Source organism: Diuraphis noxia, unplaced genomic scaffold (genome assembly GCF_037042655.1).
Source record: "Diuraphis noxia isolate RWA-SAM2 unplaced genomic scaffold, SU_Dnox_SAM2 contig0003, whole genome shotgun sequence".
Classification (NCBI taxonomy): Eukaryota; Metazoa; Arthropoda; class Insecta; order Hemiptera; family Aphididae; genus Diuraphis; species Diuraphis noxia.
Window position 1 is genome coordinate 55,890,451 of NW_028301713.1, and position 19,946 is coordinate 55,910,396.

General features: G+C 32.6%; 1 protein-coding gene across 5 annotated transcripts; it reads right to left on the reverse strand.

Moving 5' to 3' along the window:
* Window positions 1–2,854: 2,854 nt before the first annotated feature.
* LOC107174060 (histone acetyltransferase enoki mushroom) lies at window positions 2,855–19,748 on the reverse strand. Of its 5 annotated transcripts, none has more exons than XM_089222469.1 (14): window positions 19,489–19,748; window positions 11,578–12,287; window positions 11,289–11,519; window positions 11,034–11,227; window positions 8,627–9,876; window positions 8,020–8,120; window positions 7,688–7,954; window positions 7,484–7,615; window positions 7,280–7,403; window positions 7,051–7,218; window positions 6,757–6,968; window positions 6,267–6,694; window positions 5,960–6,173; window positions 2,855–5,866 (listed from the first exon to the last, which is right to left on the reverse strand). In XM_089222469.1, the coding sequence occupies exons 1-14, from the start codon at window positions 19,559–19,561 to the stop codon at window positions 3,401–3,403; spliced, it is 6,570 nt and encodes a 2,189-aa protein (XP_089078595.1). In that variant the 5' UTR covers window positions 19,562–19,748; the 3' UTR covers window positions 2,855–3,400. The 5 variants fall into 5 exon arrangements, with proteins under 5 accessions (XP_089078595.1, XP_089078596.1, XP_089078597.1 ...); XM_089222470.1 differs by having other exon boundaries at window positions 11,587–12,287; window positions 19,489–19,747; XM_089222471.1 differs by having other exon boundaries at window positions 9,776–9,876; window positions 19,489–19,738.
* Between the last annotated feature and the right edge of the window lie 198 nt (window positions 19,749–19,946).

The window sequence follows — 19,946 nt, forward strand, 5'->3', positions numbered from 1 at the left end:
CTTTCTCTAAACTTGCTCAAAAGTATCAAGTGTAGGCGTGTAGCATCTTTTCTGAAATGTTATGTTCTTGAGCTGGTACTTTAGAGTGGTCATTTTTTTTATAAGCATTTAAAGTTAGAATTGTAGATAACATTGCTTCTTCTCTAGAAAGAAAACATTTCTGCTCGGCTTTTTTTCTAGATGTTGCTCAGGCATTCGACCGAGTGTGGCACAAAGGACTTTTATACAAAACCCGATTTCTTCCTGCTACTCTCTATCTCATTATCAACTCATTTCTCTCTAATCGTACCTTCCAAGTGCGCTGTGACGATGTTCTCTCTGAAACTCATTCTGCAAAAGCAGGTGTTCCCCAAGGTAGCATTCTTGCACCCACGCTCTATAATATTTACACATCTGATATTCCTCACTCTCACCTTACTAGCCTTGCAACTTTTGCCGATGACACATGCATAATATCCTCTGATCCAGATATAATAACTTCAACGGAGAACCTTCAATCTCATCTTAATAACTTACAAAATTGGTTTAATCTATGGAGAATTAAAATAAATGAAAATAAATCATCTCATATAACATTTACGCTTCGACCAAATACCAGCCCCTCGGTTACTCTCAATAACGAAACTATCCCTAGAGAAATATCTGTAAAATCTGTAAAATATCTAGGTATTCATCTAGACCAAAGATTACATGGGCCACTCACATTAAAACCAAAAGAAAATCAATGAAAATAAAACTTCATAAACTTCGTCAACTTCTCCGTTCTAAAATATCACTTAGTGACAAAACTCTTGTATACAAACAATTAATTCGTCCTGCATTGACATACGGTATAGAAATCTGGGGCTCAACCAAAAACTCAAACCTAAATCTTCTCCAATCTTTTCAATCGATCAGTCTCCGTCTTATGACAAATATGCACCTTGGTATGTTAGTAACCTTACAATCCATAAAGACCTGAATATTCCAACTCTTCTCACCCTCGCTTCAACACACTATAAAAAATTGCACTCCAAAACAAATAATCATCCAAACCCGCTAATTTCTAACCTCTCCTCCAAGACTCTCCCGGATAACCCTCCCCGTCGACTAAAACGTAATTGGCCTCGTGATTTACTTCGCTAAATAATAAAAAAAAAAAAAAATAATAACCAGTTTGAAGTAGTGTCAATGGACGCTCCCTTCAGTCAAGCCTCCCAACCTTGTAAATAAAAAAAAAAAATCTCACATTTACTTATTGTTTTATTTTTATTACAGATTGTAAATTTATATTATATTAAAAAAAAACAAAAGCATTTAAAGTTCAAATTTTTACTAAATCCGTAAAAATTACGGCAATGTTTAAGTTATCTTAGATAGAAATGCATATGTTTTTCTTTTTAAATCTAAGATTTAAAAATTTTTAATAATCTATAATATATCCTAGACAGATAAACTGTCACTGCACAGAATCGTTTTGCGTATATAATGATATAATATTATCATTGGATTCAAATTTAATTCCATCCATTACAGTAAATCACTTGTAACTTACTGTACAGCAGAACGACATTCACGACTTACCTTTTTTCTATTGCAAGGATTACGATTGTACCAATCGTCACGGTCAAAACGATAGGTTAGGAACATGTGTGTGGCAAAGATCACCCATCCGGGAACTAGGCTGGTGCTGTTTCTCAGCGCACATCAGTAACTTGAAATTGACACTACGTCACACCTAGCCACAAAATTTTAATTATTATGAGTGAATGGTCATGTTATTATAAAATTATGTTGGCTGAAAAGTACCTAGTGTATAAAATTAAAATCTGCAGTGCAGGCCAAAAATGCACATATTACCGACATATTTGTATTTTTTTCAATTCGAAATGAATTTTGAGTTATTTTTTTTCATTTTGTAAAAAGCCAAGAGTTCTATTTTATATTACTAGATAGCTTTTAAATCGTCAATCGTTATAGTTTGTATTAGTGTCTTTAGTCGATTTTAGTTTTTTAGTGAGTACCTTGTTTTTTCTCTACCTACCCGAAAAAAATGAATTTAAAATTACTGTTGCCAAATTGAGCCAATATTAATATATAAGTGGATGTTGAAGAATATGTAGAACTTGAAAAGAAACGAGGGCAGTGGCGGTTTTTAGGGGGGCGAAGGGGGCGCTCGCCCCCCCCCCCCCCCCCCCCTTGGATATTTTTGTGTCAACTGGTATGTTCTGTAAGTTATATATGCATATATATAAGTTATATATGCAACTATCATGGAGGGTGGGGGCATAAAAATAGAAAATAGCCCCCCCCTTTGATGTGGTATCAAAACCGCCACTGAACGAGGGCCTACACGTTTTCGTTCGAAATTTTTATAAATAGGTCATAGGTACTTTTATTCACATAATATATTATTTAGTATAACCTATAGCCAATATTTGTACAAAAATTATTATTTACACTAGCAAATTTTTAATTTACTGTGCAATTGATTAATTGAATATTGGACCTGTTTCTTCAATAACGTCTATATACGATAATACTTATAAATTACATCCACCCTCAAGAAACCACACATAATTTCACATTGTTACCGGTAGAGTTAAAACAAATTATTTAATTGGACATTAACTATATATTTAATTATTTTTTTCTTGAAAATGTATTGCAAATAATTTCACGTGACTCTAAATAAAGTTTGCGTCACCCAAGGAGGCCCTGGTTAGGAACCTCTGCAATAACTTAAGTTATACCTCTCGCCATGGTATAATAACCCATACTGAATTAAATGTCTTTAATGCCTAGATTGTTTTGGATCATTTCAAATAAAAAGATAAATAGCTAAGATGATAATAAAATAAAATAAGCGTAAAAATTAATTTTTAATAAATTAGTTATGTATATTTTTATACAATTACAGTAGAAAAAAATAAATAACAAGCTGAAACTAGACTTTCAAGTGTTTTAAAATGTACTTATAGACTAAGGAAATTCTTTGAACTTTGTACAATAAAAACTTGACGTACCCGTTCCTTTAACATATTTTTTGAATTGTAACGTTTACATATTGATCTCAACAATCAACAGAAAGAAAAGTTAATAATTAAATACAAATTGTTGTGATAAATAAAAAAATAAAAATAATGCATAGCATACACAACTAAAAAAATAAAAAATACTGTTTGTGAACTAACATAACTTAAAGATAAGAATCGGTCTGTTGCAAATGTACTTTTCTTAGGGTATAAAATGAATTTTTTGTTGTCGTTTTCATCTTAATATAACAAACTGGTAACATTTTTTTCTTCTTTATTGTATGTTTATAAAAAAGTATATTATGTTATGATGGTGAATAACAATCTTTTAATCATTAATATAAAAAAAAAAAAGTTAATAATAAAAATAATAATATAACAAGAGATTATCTATGCATGGACCCATTTAGTGGTTGTAAATACGAGCCGTTGTATGCCGAAGTTGGATACACACTATTCTGATGGTGTGGATCTTGTGTATGCGTCGAGTACTGCAATTGTCCAGCTGTCTGGTTCATATAACTAGTAGCAGATGGTGGTGGAGTGGATTGTGACGCTACCCTGTAACCGTTGAAAGGAGGTGGTGCTCCATACTGCATTGTCATGAGACCAACATTAGGTGATGCCGGAGAACCTCGTGTTTGATGACCATACTGTCGTGACTGATTGGTCTGACCTGCTTGTTGGTACAATTTGTGATAAGCAACCGCAGACTGTTGCAGCAAATGTGCAGCGGCTGCAGATGCAGCGGGAGGAGGTGGAGTCATGTTGGCTGGGGAAGAGGCTGGCGATGATGCAGGTGAAGAGATATGCCTGCGATGGTGATCCAATCCATTTGTCATTTGCTGAAGTTTGGAAAGATTGCACGAAGCCATCTGTGCAGCTGCAGCAACTGCGTGTTGGTTAGAATGTGATAAGTAAAAATCAGCAGACGAACATGTGCCTGCTTGTTGGCCCATTCGGTGTTGGATCACGGAATGGTGATAGGGACTAGAGGGTGATGGCTGTGGCATCATGTATGTAGCTGTTTGATGGTGATGGTGATATGATTGTGTGTGGCTAGGTATTGGTGGAGGGGTAGGTTGTTGAGTAGACGGTGCAACAGGCGTCTGATTCTGTTGAGCCAATCTCCTTTGTTCACTTTTTTTACTCCGAGATTTTGTCTGATGAACAGGAGGTGGCACCTGAGAAGGCACAGGTGGAGTATGATGATATTGGGATGAATGGGCCAAATGATGATGGAGCGATAAGTGCATCATAGATTGATCTGTATATGGGGATTGTTGCATAACAGATGAATATAAAAGACTGTTGTCCATAGTTTTAGGCAAGTTCATTACTTCTTTGTCTTTGGGTAAATTCATGTTGACAGCATCAGTTTTTTTGTCTGCATACATGTCTTTTGTTGTTTTAGGAATATCTGGATGACCCATACCTATAGAATTATTAATTTTTTGATAGTTTAGAAACCCCATGGTGGGCAAGTATTCATGCAATCGGGATTTATCTACTTGTGGCACTTCAGTGGGCAAACGATATGGCACAGTTTTTGGTGAAGGTGTTGTTCTTTTGGATTGCTTCTCATGTTTGACACCATCATATTTAGGGACAACTATTGTGTGGTCAGCCACAATTGAAGGAGAATAATTTTTTTCAGAAACTTTAGGTTTAGATTGCTCCACGACCTTAAATACATCTTGTGAACTATTAATGGGTGTTGGAAGACCTTGCAAGTTCTTTATATATTCAACAGAATCTTCTTTATTAAACATTTGCTTGTTTATATCTGGCTGATGCATGTCCAATTTTCTATAATCATTCAATAAAGCCTCACCATATTGTTTTGAATTTGGAAGTACAGTGCCTGATTTACTGTATTCATTTGGCAACGGTTCACTACCATATTGTTTGACATTTGACAACAATGATGAATCTGGCAATGGCTTACAAAAATCATTTGTAACCATTGTACAATTAGTGTACTGTTTATCAGTGATAGAAGACAATGAAGGCTGTACATTATCAGTTTTGGAAAAATTATTGCATGTTTCTGTACTATTTAACATTCTTGTATCAGTTTCAACAGAATCTTCTTTAAATTTAGTTGATAAAACAACTTGATCATTAAATTGCTTTGTTTCAGTTAGAATAACATTTGTCTTATCATAGTTATTTGGCATATTCTCATTTTGCTTCATATCCAGAGATACAACACTATTACAAGGTTGTACTTTAGGTTTTTCTAATATTACATTATCCATATTAGATTTAAGAGACTTCTCTAAATTGCATGTAAATTCAACAGCATTGTTAGAAGATTCTTCTTTAGATTCTGATAGTTTTATTTTAGGAACATCATTAGGCATATCACCTACAGGCTCTCTACCATTTGAACGTTTTATAATGTCATCGTCAGTTGTTACTTCTACAGAGTTAACATTACTACCTAATTCATTTTGCGTTTGTTCGATTTCTTCCTCCTTGGAATTTGCAATGTTATCACCATTAATTTTAGAACAAATAATATTTTCAACAGTTATCTCATCAGCCTTAACATCCGTGTTTGTTTTAGAACATTCAGCTGTAAAATTCTTAGAATTTTCAATCAATACGTCAGTATCAATTTGATCTATCTTTTCCTCTACTGGTTTTTCTTCTTCTAACTTTGTATGATTATCCTCTTTTTCTTCGCTAATGTTTTCTGGACTCTTATCATTGCATTCATGTAGGTTTTCTTTTTCTTCTTCGTTGTCATATTTTTCAGATATTTCATTATTTTCCTGTTTTTCTTCTACAATCTTATTGTTCTGCTCATCATTGTTGTCTAGTTCGTCAATGTTCTCATTTTTCACCTAATAATCATAAAAATAAATAAATTAACAGATAAATTTTTATATAATATATTTGAATATATTAAAAATACTATAGCACTACAATGTACTCACAGGCTGTGATTCTACATTTTCGTCAATAGTTTCAATTTCAAGAGACTTTTGTTCTATCTTTCGAACTTTCTTGACTTTAGGTTCAATGTTGTCATTTTGAGTTTTGGGTCTTTGCCTTTTACGTGATCTGCCTCGAGGCAATTTTCTCTTCTTTTTTTGAGGAATAGTATTTTTAATATCAGGATTTTCTCGCTTGAGGAAATTTGTGATTGAACTGAAACAAATTATCCATAATTATAATATACATCAAAAAGTATATTAAGGTACTTAAAAAAACATGACATATATAAAAAGAATTTTTTTAAACCTTTGTTTGGTTTTAGCAGGGGATTTAGGTTTTAATATTTCTGTTTGTATATCTTCAATCCTCTCTTCCTTCAATTCTTCCTTCATAATGTCTTTTTTGGCAGATTTTTCATCAGATTTCCAGTTTTGCTCAGACTTTTCATTTAAGGAATTATCTTCAATGATGTTTTCTTCTTCTTTTAAATTGATTACTTGTCCATTCATATTATTTTTCACATTTGGATCTTCTTCGACTTGACTTAATGTGGTGTCAATAGATAAAATAGAATTAGGCTTCTTTTCTGCACCATATAAACACCTACGCTTCTTCTTATCCATTTTCCTACGCCTCTTTATCATTGGCATTCTTCTTGTAATGCGCTTCTTTTTAATTGGACTTTTGATTATTTCAATTTTTATCGGAAGAGGTTCTTCAAAGTCTTGGTTATCCTAAGCAAAAAATTATAATTATTAAAAAAAATCATTTATATATATTATCGGGAAGAACTAACTTTGTCATCTGGTGAAACTAATAAATTGGATGCTGGCATTAGAGGAGTCCATCTTAGACATTCTGGGTCAATTGGAATTTGTTTAGATGAATTTTTCTTTTTTAAATGAGCATCTACAATATTCCAGTCAATACAAATAGTCAATTTTTCACAGATTTCAACAACCATGTTGAGAGATTGTAATGTGTATGTAATATCATGTCTCATTAAACCTGAATGAATGTTGTTATTATTGTTAAAGTTATATCACAACAAAATTTATATCAAGTTTCAAGTAAATTAATCTTAAATTACCAGTTTTACTGCTAATATCATTAATACAGATAGATTCATTGTCTCTGTGTTTGTCTAAATATTCTAATATAACAGCTTTCCAATATGCGTGATATGATACTTGACCCAAGTCGGAAAGAGGTTTTTCTGGTGTTCCTGGTTGTCCTTCAATTTTTGATAGAAGGTAGCCTGAAAATATGAATTTGACATGATATTTGCTAATACAACTATGCATATAATTTTAACATACTGAATTCAATAAGAAATCGTCCAAACCCTTGTCTTTGATATTGAGGCATAGTTAAGATACAAGATACATTATATTTTTGCTGACAGTGTTTTTCTTTAGAAAAGTAACCGACCAAATGACAGCCCTTAACATTTTTAATAAAAATAACAATTGTAGAGAACTATAAATATACAATATTAAATATATTTAAACAAGTACACTTACAAAACCGTCATTTTTTGTCAAAACATAGAAAAGGAAAGGTTCAACATCATAATACAAAGTTTTATGATCCAAAAATAATTTTGCTAATAAACATAATGTTTGGCAATAGATTTTATTGGCGTTTCCATCAACCTATTTAAAAAAATAAAAGTAGTTGTAATTAAAATAAAGTATACCACTTATGAATTGTTAAATGAATTTTACTTCAAAAACACTCAGATTTCCACGCCGATAGATTTCAGTAGCAGGTGGGTGTCTCCAGTTACAGTTGTGCATGTGTCTTTCCAAAACTGATTTACTTTTAGTATATTTTAAACAAAACTCACAAAGAAACAGTTTCGGAAGTCTAGCATACTCTTGCGGAAAAGGAGATGAAAACCATGTCTCTACTTCATATTTACCAAATTGAATTGCAGCAGGACATCTCACTGGATGATTAGACGCAATGAACTCTGGAGCTTGAATTGTACTCTAAAAAGCAAACGATCAATTAGAGATATCACACATTAAAATAAAATAAAATAATTTTATTTTACATTCATTGCTCGTGTTCTTGTCTCTTTATAGATTTCAACATCCTCATGTAAAACGCCAGATGGTAAGTCTGATGCAACAAGGCGGCTCATATTTTCCAACACTGAAAATTATATTTATTATTTATTACTAAGGCTGGTTAGTAAGCCAAAAAAGTTAACTGCAGCAAAACACTAATAAAAAATGTAAAAGAGCATAGCAGAATACATATTAACTGTTTAAAAATACAGTAAAACTCATTAACTTGTTTAATGTGATTATTTTCTAGTTTTATGATGAACTATGTCTACCATAATACTTTATTCAACAGTTTTCAATAAATGTAAGCAAACCACCATATTAATTGTGTAAATTAAAATAAAAATTTAATAAATATGCAGATTACATTTTTTTAAAGCTGTCTGATATGCTCTCAACAAATAGTTGCAATATGTGGAAAAATAAATTACTTGGAATCTACATACTACGTTCTCTTGATTGAATCAAATTAACAGAATTAAAAACCTAAATCATGCAATGGATTAAAAAATTTGTAAAAGCCCTTATGAAATATGGTAGTATTTATGCAGCTGGCGAATACTAGCAGGATTTTGTAAGGAACTTGCTTACCGGAACGGGTGACTGGACGTATCGTCGGCACGGACAGATGGTCACGGAAGGCGGAAGGAGAAATGTCTAAGGATTTATCATTATTAAGCATTTTATCACCCTCTATTTCTGCTACTTCCCTAGTTTCCATCAATTTTGATGATACAGCTGACTTAACCAAAAAACTAGGAGATTGTTGTTTGTCGAGTATTTTAAGCTTTTTATCAGCACAAATGACTTTTGAGTCAGATTTAGTGGATAATTTTGGATCTTTTTCATTTCGAGGTCGAGTACGAGATTGTAATGGTGTTGAATAGAAATGACTTAACCCATCAAACAACCCCTTCAATTGAATAAATCCAGCAATAGGTTTATCTTTCTTACTATTATAGACTTCAGGTTTTATAGGTTCAATGGGAGCTTTGGCAGCCAAAGCAGCAAACCCCCAAGGTTTATCTGAATTCTCTGTCAATAATTGTTTAAACAGAGAAATGGGTGAATCTGAATTATCTGATTTCGAATGTGAAAGTGGAAAAATTTTAGGTTGTGAACAATTGACTTTAGCAATTAGTTTTGGTGCTCTTAATAATACTTTTGGGGTTACTTTAGATTGATCATCATTTTTTTTATCAATTTTTTTTATATTACTTGAATCATTCAGTTTATAACTTGAACGATGTTCATTTTTTTTAGAAGATTCAACAGAGACTGTTGTTGAATTACAACTTTTAGAAGACAGATTTGAAGGACTTTTGTTTAAATCGGCATTATTCCTTGCGGCGAGACATTTCGGGAGAGGAAATACGGGCCGGCTTGGACGCACAGAAAGAGAACAAGCATGCGCACTGCTGCTACTACTGCTGCTAGAGCTGTTACTACTATCACTAGAGCTACTGGTTGTGCTACTTGAACTGCTGCTGCGACTGCGGCTGCTCGAGCTTGAACTCGAGCTGCTAGAGCTGTCACTGCTGCTAGAGCTAAGGCGCATTTTTAGGGGGGCATTGACTTTCGGCACACCAGATCCTCTCCCGTTCACACCTCGCGCATTAAACGCAGCACTTTGCCTAAAGAATTTTGCTTTCTCCTTGGAGATAGCAGTGTCCCGCCGCACACTGCCGCTAATCGGAACGGGAGAGGGGGGAGCCGAGGAGTCAGGAGAGGAGACATTACCGTCTTCCGTGACATCACGTTGATTCATTGAACTCGAAGTGGATGAAGTCTTGAGCTTAAGATCTTGCACTTTTAGATGTTGACTTCGACCACGACTAGACCTAAAAGTTTAACATTAACAATTTTAAAAGGGAAAAACTATAGGATTTTATAATTAAAATCATTAGTCAGATATTAATTATGATTTAAATGTCCTCATAACTTTATTCAATATATTTTATGAAATTTTAAGGATTGTTATTTATTATAACAATTTTAAACAAGTTATTTTCGATTTTGAGTAGATAACTGTTTTTTTCTCTTGAATACACTTTTTTAGTTGAAACAAATGCTTTTATTTTTAACTTTGTAGGAGGTTTCTGATCCTAATCTAACCTGGTAAGTAAATTATTCAACCTTGTATATACTTCATGAGGAAGTTTATAAAAAAAAATAAGCAAACAGTAATATTTAGACAAATCTGGTAATTTAAATTCAATATTTGTAACAGCTCAATATTTTTTTCTAAATATTAATATTGATTTAGCACGATACATTTTTTTTTTAATGTTTAGCTATTTAAAGAAATTCAACTTTTTTAGTTTAGATTAGATAATCTGGTCAAGATGACCTCGCAAAGAGTGCCTTCCTGCCACTCAGATTTAATTAACATCTACCACTTACATATATCGTGTTTTGGAAGTTCTAATAAATAATCATTAATTTATATAAAAAGTGCAAAAACTATTTAAGGCATAATCATATTGTATTTATAAATGATATATTTAAACATTCAGGTGGTAAAAATAAAATTAGATAAACTATATATTATGAATAAATAAATCGTAAAAAATACATAGTTCATAAATGTTTAGGCAGGCGGTCAAAACTCGGCATATGATTGTGTCCGTTTAATTTACCTTGCCACATTAAGTCTGTAACATCTCATTATATATTCTTAAAATACCTAACATTATATATAATTTTTACTTTTTATCTGCAGCACATACATATTTTATCAAATGATTAGAAAACATTAGAGATGGAAGTGGTAGACGTCAATTTAACCTGAGGGGGAGGGGACAATTATTTAAGTCCAATTAGATTTATGTATTACAAATTATATCGGTCAGTAATAAAGTTCAAAAATATCAAAAATAACGTTTACACTAAGTATAGTATAAGGTGTAATTATTTTGAGAAAAAACAGTATAAAAATTAAAACCATATTGATAATATTTGCCACATAAACAACAGCATCAATATTAAATTAACATACCTTTGGTTTTTAATACTTGACTTTTTCCTACCCCTCCGTTCTTCAAATGGTTCTACCTCCATAGAAATGGTGGTGTCATGATGATCTAAGCAAAATGAACAACGCCATGCCGATTTTGGTTTATCCACAGCCGGAGGTTGTAGACATTGCATATGATAACCTCGATCGCATGTATCACAGTTTAATAAAAACATCTATGAATAAAACAAAGTTAATACATGTGTAAAATTTTATTTTTGTTTATGTTGTACTTACATGTTCAGTCACTGAACAGGATGGTATAGCTGAGCATGTTCTACAGTCCTGACAAAACCATCGAGAACCACGAGCTAACAAAGCAGTCAAAGGGCCACTACATTTAATGGCTAAACAAGAAGGATGTAATGAAACTCCACAACCACCTCTACATTGTTTTAATGATTCTGCTTCACCGCAATGGTTTCTTGCTGATGTACCTAAACAATCAGCACAAACATTCCTGGAAGCCTATTAAAATCATGAAATCATGATATATAAATAAATACTAAAATAAAAAATATTTAACCTTTATTACTTTATTTATTTCTTTGTCACTGGCTTCATTATCTGTCAATGAACTAGTATCACAAACCGATAACTTCTTCCTTTTTCTTCCAGCTCTACGGAGTGAAAGGGGGGTTGTTCCGATTTCATTTGAATCTACTTTAAGCAATCGTGCTTTTCTTCCAGAACTATATTTTAAGACAGGTGTTCCAATCAATGATGTAGTAGAATCTGGACTAACAGGTAACCTATATAATTTTCCATCCAACACCAATAAACCCTTATCAACTGCTTTGGTCAATGTTGATTTGAGTAATGAAGTCAAGTCACATCCTTCATTTTTAAGTTCTATACAATAGGCATGCTGAATATACCGATCAATATTTTTATACGATGAACCTTCTTCATCTAATTGGCCTACTACTTTCACCAAAATTTTTGTTAAATCAGTATCTGCATTAATAACCAGTTTACGATTTGCAGTGCCACCAGGGTTCATATAAGTATTTTGGCCTTTGTTGAAGACTTTCAACACAGCACCACTTTCCACACATCGTTCAACTTGTGTTTCAATATCCCCTACAGAGTAACGATGATGTTGACGTATTGCATTCACAATACGTTCCAAGGATGGCCGCTGCTTTTGGCCACGAATTTTATTTACTGCGTCCAAAACCCATGTCTGCCACTGGGAGAAACTTACACTGGCATTCTCCTTTTCCTTCATGTTTCCTAAAAATTGAAAATTAGGTAAGTATGATATTGAACAAGAGGTTTAAAAAAGTAAATCAACTACCAACAATCAACTAGGTACTCAAAGTATCTACCTACCTAAATATTTGCTATAAATACATGTTTACTTCAAGTTGATTAAGGTTAACAAATTAAAAAAATTCTTATATAATAATGAAATGAAATAAAAATCAACAATCACATAATGATTATAGTAAAAATTACTTCCATAGTTCATTACTTAAATGAAAAATGAAATACTTCATAATAAAAAAATATGTTATTTATACTAATAAATAACACAACCTTGATGAATTTAATCATTTGCAAGGCAAGTTTTAAGAATTATAAATAAAAAAATTAGCATTTAAATTTAGTCTTTTGAGGTTATGAATAACCTTTAAGGTTAATAAATGTTAAAATATAAATTCTATTTGTAAGTAAACTTCAGTAGATACCAAGGTACAAATAGCAATTGTAAATTTATTGTTGATCGATGGGTACTTATAAATTACTTTACTAATTGGTACCTTAACATAAGGAAATATATAGTTGGGCAATAATATTATGTGACAAAGACTTAATGTAATAATTTATTAAATTGTATCATTGGGTACTAAACAAGTGCCACCAGTAACAATTTAAAAAGACTTGTTCGAGAAGAAAACAGTAGAATGGTTGGAATACATGACGATAATTATTAACATTATATTGAAAAAGTTAATAACAATTGAAAATGGAATGAAATAATATTATCTATCTATTAACTAATGTTGGCAAAATCTAATTGTGCGATAGTAGCTGAGAAACTATATCATCGCCTAGCTTATACTTATGTATGAGGGCAATAACCAAAATGCATGTAAACTGTAATTTTCTGTGGTATTCTCAACAATAATACCTATCTACAACAGTAAGTTTCAACGATGGTTACAATTTTAGTGCAATGATAACATAGAAAATACAAAATATAACTCACAAGCAAAACGTTTCGACGATATACAAATTTCCATAACGATTATCTTAATGTACGACGAAATTATCGAAAGTTAATCCGAAAAGTTGCGTACAATATAGATATATTTTAATATAATATCGTGTATTGTCGTGTGTACAGTGTTTCGAGACAGTCGGAAAGAGAGCGATGCAGAGGAGTGAGAGAGAGAGACGGACACTAAGACGGCGTATCACAAAGAAATCGTATTATTATTATTACTAAATGTACAATCGTACGCTGCTATCACGATTCACGGTCGCGAAATGATAATCGCATTTATATTGATGGGGAAGGTGGTGGAGAACCGGGGAATATCGACGCGGGATAATATCATTATATCATGAATCATAACAAAAATTATTTTCGGTCGTCGATCGCACTGAGATAATAAAAATAATAATAAAAACCAAGATAACGATAATGTTCTATTTATCGCCGGGGACACCGAAAAGGAATCGAAAAACCATCGCGATGGATGACTACAATGACAGTCAAGTTACGCGAGGTGGCACTGTGGCAGTCCGTCAAGTCGGGGGGTTAAGGCTGCGGCCATTTTGGCGACTATCGCTGGTGTGGAGGGGGTGGGAGGGAACAAAACAAAACACCCTTTCCCCCGCCGTGACGACCCAGACAAAAACCGCTCCCTCCAAATATTTGACCCACATAGTACACACTGTACAAGAGATTATTATTTATTATTGTTAATAAATATGCGAATACGCGCCCGCACGATCATTGATCATAGCTGCCAGAAGGCAAGCTACTGCTTACAACGATGTTATGCGGCGGGGGGAACGGAGTTTCGTAGAAAAAATACCGATGATGAGGACAAATTTAAATCGACAATTCGACAACAGCACAACACTCACCTCCTTATAATTCAACGACGGGCACCGCAACTGCGCAATAACGATAATCGGTCTGGTCCGCAATAACACCGCCGACCGTCCGCGTAGTTGTAGTCGCAGCGGCTTTATTGCACATAATAATAAATTATATTACTATTATTATTATTGTCACTCGCTAGCACGCACGCACGCGCCGGCACTCGTTGGACGTTCTAAACACTTAACACACAAGCTCGACGGCGGCGGCGACGAACCGGAAGGTCCGTTCACAGTCGTCGCGGTCTCCTACGTCGTCGTCGTCGGCGTCCACCGCGGACAAACGGCGACGGCGGCGGCGTCCGACGCACTATCAACCGACGGAAAAAGACGGAAACGTATACTTAACTATGCGAGCGCCCAAAAACCGTTACGTGATTCAGCCCCGACGATTTTTCGCGCGCGATCGACATAGGAAGGGACGACGATGTATCGGAACGAAATCCTCTTGTCTGTTTAGTAGCGTTTCCGAATTAACCGCACGTTAAATCTTGAAAAATATTTATAATATAATGTAATCGTTTGGAGCGAGTTGGATTCCCGACCGTAATACTCGTCTGATGTTTGTAGTACACCTGGACACGCGCGAGAGAATATGCCATATGCGCACGCTCGCTCGCTGTTACTGACGCGGCGGCTCAACGTCAATGGGGTACGCGCAGTACGGCCGTACGGGGTTTCTCGCCGTTTCAGTTGCTACGCTAACGACGGCGGTGTGTGCCGGGTAGTGGGTACGAATGCAGTGTATGTCGTGTATTAACCATGACGCTCGTGGCGCGCAGCCGCGTTTCGCCGAAGATGGCCGTTGTGGTAATCGACAATTCCGGACACGGTTATACTGGTTACGCGCCGACCGCGTCAGGTTGACCAACGTTATCGCCACCGGCCGGTCTTAATCGTTTTGTACGAAGAACAACTTACATTAAAAATAAATATGTTTACATGTTTACTGTTCACTCACATCGTTTACTTTGGAATATAAGTTGTCACATTTAATTGCCATGCGAAGAAAAACAAATGACAATATGTATCAAGTTCTTTGTAGTAACGTATGATAACATTTCACTAGACCGTTCCCGCGTAAAATATTTCGTCTTTTAGATTGCCGCTGACGTTTAATGTTAAATGTTTAATGTTTATACGCAACACGCTTCATGCCTACAACCCAACAGTTAAAAGTTGTTGTCAGAGATATGGATAATAAATTATCTACAACTGTAGTTGTTATTGTTGTTGTTGTGTTATTGTCCGTTGTTATCAACTACCATCCCCACTATTTTTACAATTTGTACAACACCTGTCTGTTTTCATTGATTTGCCTAATAAATAACCCCGGAAAAAATATCCACGAAAAAAAACCCGCGAAAAAATAACCACGGAAAAAATAACCCTATAATAAAAATGATTTGTAAGTAATAAAGTATAAATTTGTAAAACAATGTCAATAATATATAAATAAAAAATTCTCATTATAAAGGTGGAATACAATACAATTTGTCAATTTATATAATATAATTTGGTAGTAAAGTATACATTTTACAAATTTATTATTTTACAAATAATGTCAATAATATATAAATAAAAAATTCTCATTATAAACGTGGAATACAATACAATTTGTCAATTTGTCAATTTATATAATATAATAATTTGGTTTTAAATTACCGAATTACCACACTACATTAAATTTAAAATAAAGTTAGTACTGTTAGTAGTACCTTCCTTATCCGTTATAATATGTCACTGTACCTAGCTATTGTAGGTATATCTGATCGATATGACAGACAGACCGTGCTTTTAATCGTTTTTATCGTAGGTATACAATAATTTATCATTAAATCCAAAATCAATATTATTTGTGGGAACATAACAATTGTACGTAGGTAATAGGTATGTTATACATTTAGATTTGAGATTAATTTGAAAACTTATATGAACTTATATTATGGGGTTATTTTTTCCGTGGTTATTTTTTCGCGTAGTTATTTTTTCGGGGGGTTTTTTTTCGGGGTCTAAATTTCCGGGGTTATTTTTTCCGTGGTTATTTTTTCGCGGTACCATTTTCATCATATCAAGGGATTTAAGAAGGAAATTTATTGGGTATTGAGAAAATAAAAAAATCCTTAATTATGTATTTTAACTACTTATGCGATTTGATGTATTAATAGGGATAATAGGTATTTTATATATCTAAAGATAATATTTTTATTTTTTTTTTAATTTGTATATTGAGATAAATTAGAGAAAAAATAAACCTAACCTAACCTTAACTTATATACAAATAAATCATTTTTTTGTATCTGCTCTCCACCACACACACCTTAGACCAAAATCAATGGTATATACAGATTAACGATTATACCGATTTACACTCGGTAGTCAGTTTTTTGCAAAATGGTCCACGTTGTTCGGAGAAGTTTGAAATACTCGATCTGATGAGTAAAAGTAGTACACATCATCATTAGTTTGCCATGGATACAAAATGAGTTATATTTTTCAAATGCCTACCTAGAAGATGCCAACCTCATTTCCGAGAAGCGGTTTACGTACATCAATACTCAATGCTCAGTGATTGTGGGTCCGTCATTCCCTCCTCAATTTACTACTGTTATAACAGTGATAGTGCGTAGTCTGTTACACCGTAAAAAATAAAAATTTATCGTGTTTTTGTAAAACTTGTATAGAATACTATAATATAATGTTGGATAATAGCATAACTTCCATAACGCAAATTACTCAAACAAAATTATTTTTAAAAATAATTTCTATGGATTAAGAATTAACGCGCTATTTTAATTATTTGAGAAAACCCATATATTAATGATATTATAGGAACTAGGATATTAGAGAGCAGCTAAAAATAAATATAATTAATTTTATATTTGTTATTAAAGATCCTAATTCCTAAGAATTAATGTTAAAAGCGGAAAATATTATGTTCGGAACAAAAAATAAAATTAATTGACATAATATGAGTAAACCTAAGTCGTAACTCAAAAATAATAATCTATTTTGTATTGCTGTTAATACATTATCTTAATGATTTATAGGGTTCGGGACTTGTATTAACATATTATTTAATAATGACTGCAGAATAATCTAAATAAGATAAAAATTTGTTTTATGAAATAACGGATTGAAATACAAAAATTTTGTTTGCATATATTTACCATTTTTAAGGCAAAACGCATATTTTACAAATTTTAGGTAATTTTTTCTAAAGGTTAACATTATTTATTTATTTTCTTGCGTCGGTCAATATACCTACCTATCGAACATACACAGTAATGATAAATAAATAAATGTTCATAAATTAACAAATAAATAATAATATAATGTTTATTGTTGTCAAAAAAAAAAATTATTCTAATTCAAATAAATAAAAAATTTAATAGCTATTAAAAAAATATTGAGTTGCATATTTTCGAGCATATTTCGGTTATTTTAAGTGTATATTTAAATGAATATTTCCTATAATTTGCATGCAATAAGTCCCGAACCCTAATGATGTATTATTTACCTCAATGAGCTCAATGTTTATTCGGTTACCAGTAACAGCAATAACCATCACCATGTATGGGCGTATATTAGATAGGTACTTATATATTTTTTTCATGTATACCATAAACAAATAACATCGTGCCAATGAACAAGATCAAGATTAACATAAAACCATAATTTATTAATTAACAATTGTTATTATTAAAGCCATTTTTTAAATCTAAAACTAGTGTAACGTGAATATAAAAATATTTAATCCAACGAGTAACGTAATTTTATTAGCTATTAGTTTATTACTTTTCAAAAGTAGGTACTACATCACAGGTATCATAGGTGTAACTTGGCGCCGGCGAATGGGAGGCAATTACCTCCACGACAAAAAATTGACTGCGAACTGAACTATATTATTACTACTATTAGTTAATAACAGGCTGTTCTGACTGTTCTGAGGCTGTGAGGCGCATAGCACACTCGTACCTAGTATTATGTTCATTAGCTACACACATACATCTAAATATAATAGTATATTAACTATATGGTGCGATTTGCAACAATTTTTTTTACACTCACGTGAAAAAAATACGCTTTCTCTAGCAGTCTAGTCCGTCTGGACTCATAGCATGCATATATCATAGATCATGAAAAAATATGCAAAACATTTTGTCATAGTCTACTTTAAATTAAAGCACTTAAATGTACAATTAAAACGAAGTAAAATGATCAAAATTAAATCATATATAACTGCCAGTAGTTTACCCAATTAGAATAAAGACAAATAATTAAGATAATAATTATACAAATTTGAAGTCAACTCAACATATTATTATATTAAATTATAAATTTATAAATATTTTAATAGTAACTGTCAAAATATTTTATTTTTGTTATACCATTATATACTAATAATATTATTATTCTTATAAATATCTTAGAATAGACTAATAATTACGAGGAGCGCACGTGATTGGCGGCGCGGGCGGGCGGGCCATTCCAATAACCATTTAAATAAAAGTATAAAAATAAATATGAGACTAGTTGTAAACGACACACGTTGCGACGTCTTGTTTTCCCCAGACCGGTATGCTATATAGGATTTGAAAATTACATTGTGATATTCTGGGTATTATTAATAGTTGTGCCACGAGACAAGTCTAGCTTATTAATTATTTTCGAGTAATCGTAGACATAATATGCCCTTATATTGTCATGGTTTTCGCTGCAAATTTGTGAACGTAGTTTTTATTATGGTGCAATGTTATCTGAATATTAATAATATTATAATTGTCATTATGCCTGACGATTTATGAATGCGATTTTTATCAATGAAATTATAACCCTAAACGACAAAAAAATAGAACAGTTTCCCCTTATTTCGTTTATCATAAAACATGTATTTAATTATTTGTTTAAGTTATTTAATTGTATATAATTTTGTTTCAAGTTTTTCAACATAAACTTTTTACAGTATAGATTAAATACTAAGTGAAGAGGGGGTCCAAGAGAAGTAGCTCCAATTTTTCAAAAATCTCCTCAGCAAATGTTCCTATACATGCAAAAATTATTCGACTTCCAGTTGCCGAAATAAAATGCCCACGTGATATGCCTAAACACAATGGCGTGGGTGATTGAAATGTGAATGTTTTTGAAATAGACCGCGAACAGTTTAAAATTAGCATGGTTTTCAAATAAATCATACCAGCGCCCACGAGTCTCGATAATAAAATATAAATATTAAATATAAAATAATATAAATGAATACATTATAACGAGCGTTATAATTTTAATGAGTGTAATAATATATTTCCAATGAGTTACATACCTGGTACTAAACTATTATGATGCCTGTATTCCGTTTCCGTAAAAGCCGTGGTTGTACTTGTAACTCCAGTCATAACTTAAGATATTATACTTCGGTTATTAGTTCAAGCTTGACACATCTAAGACTGATATATACAATATAGTCATATTATACATTTAAATGTCTATGATGTTCGAAGTCACGGTTTCGTAAACAGATCTGGAAGAAACCTTAGAAACTGGAAAGTAGTTTTGCACGTTGCCACAGTATGCAGAAGTGCAGAAGTGCAGAAGTGCAGAAATGCAGAACGATTAAATAAACTATGAACTATGCACTAGGAAGCGACAGCCGATAATGAATATTGAATAATAATGATTAACGAAGTAATATTGTCGTTTCACATTATGATATCTAGCGCGCTCTATGAATTCATGTTCAAAACAAATCTAAAATGTTATCATTGAGTATGATATTATATA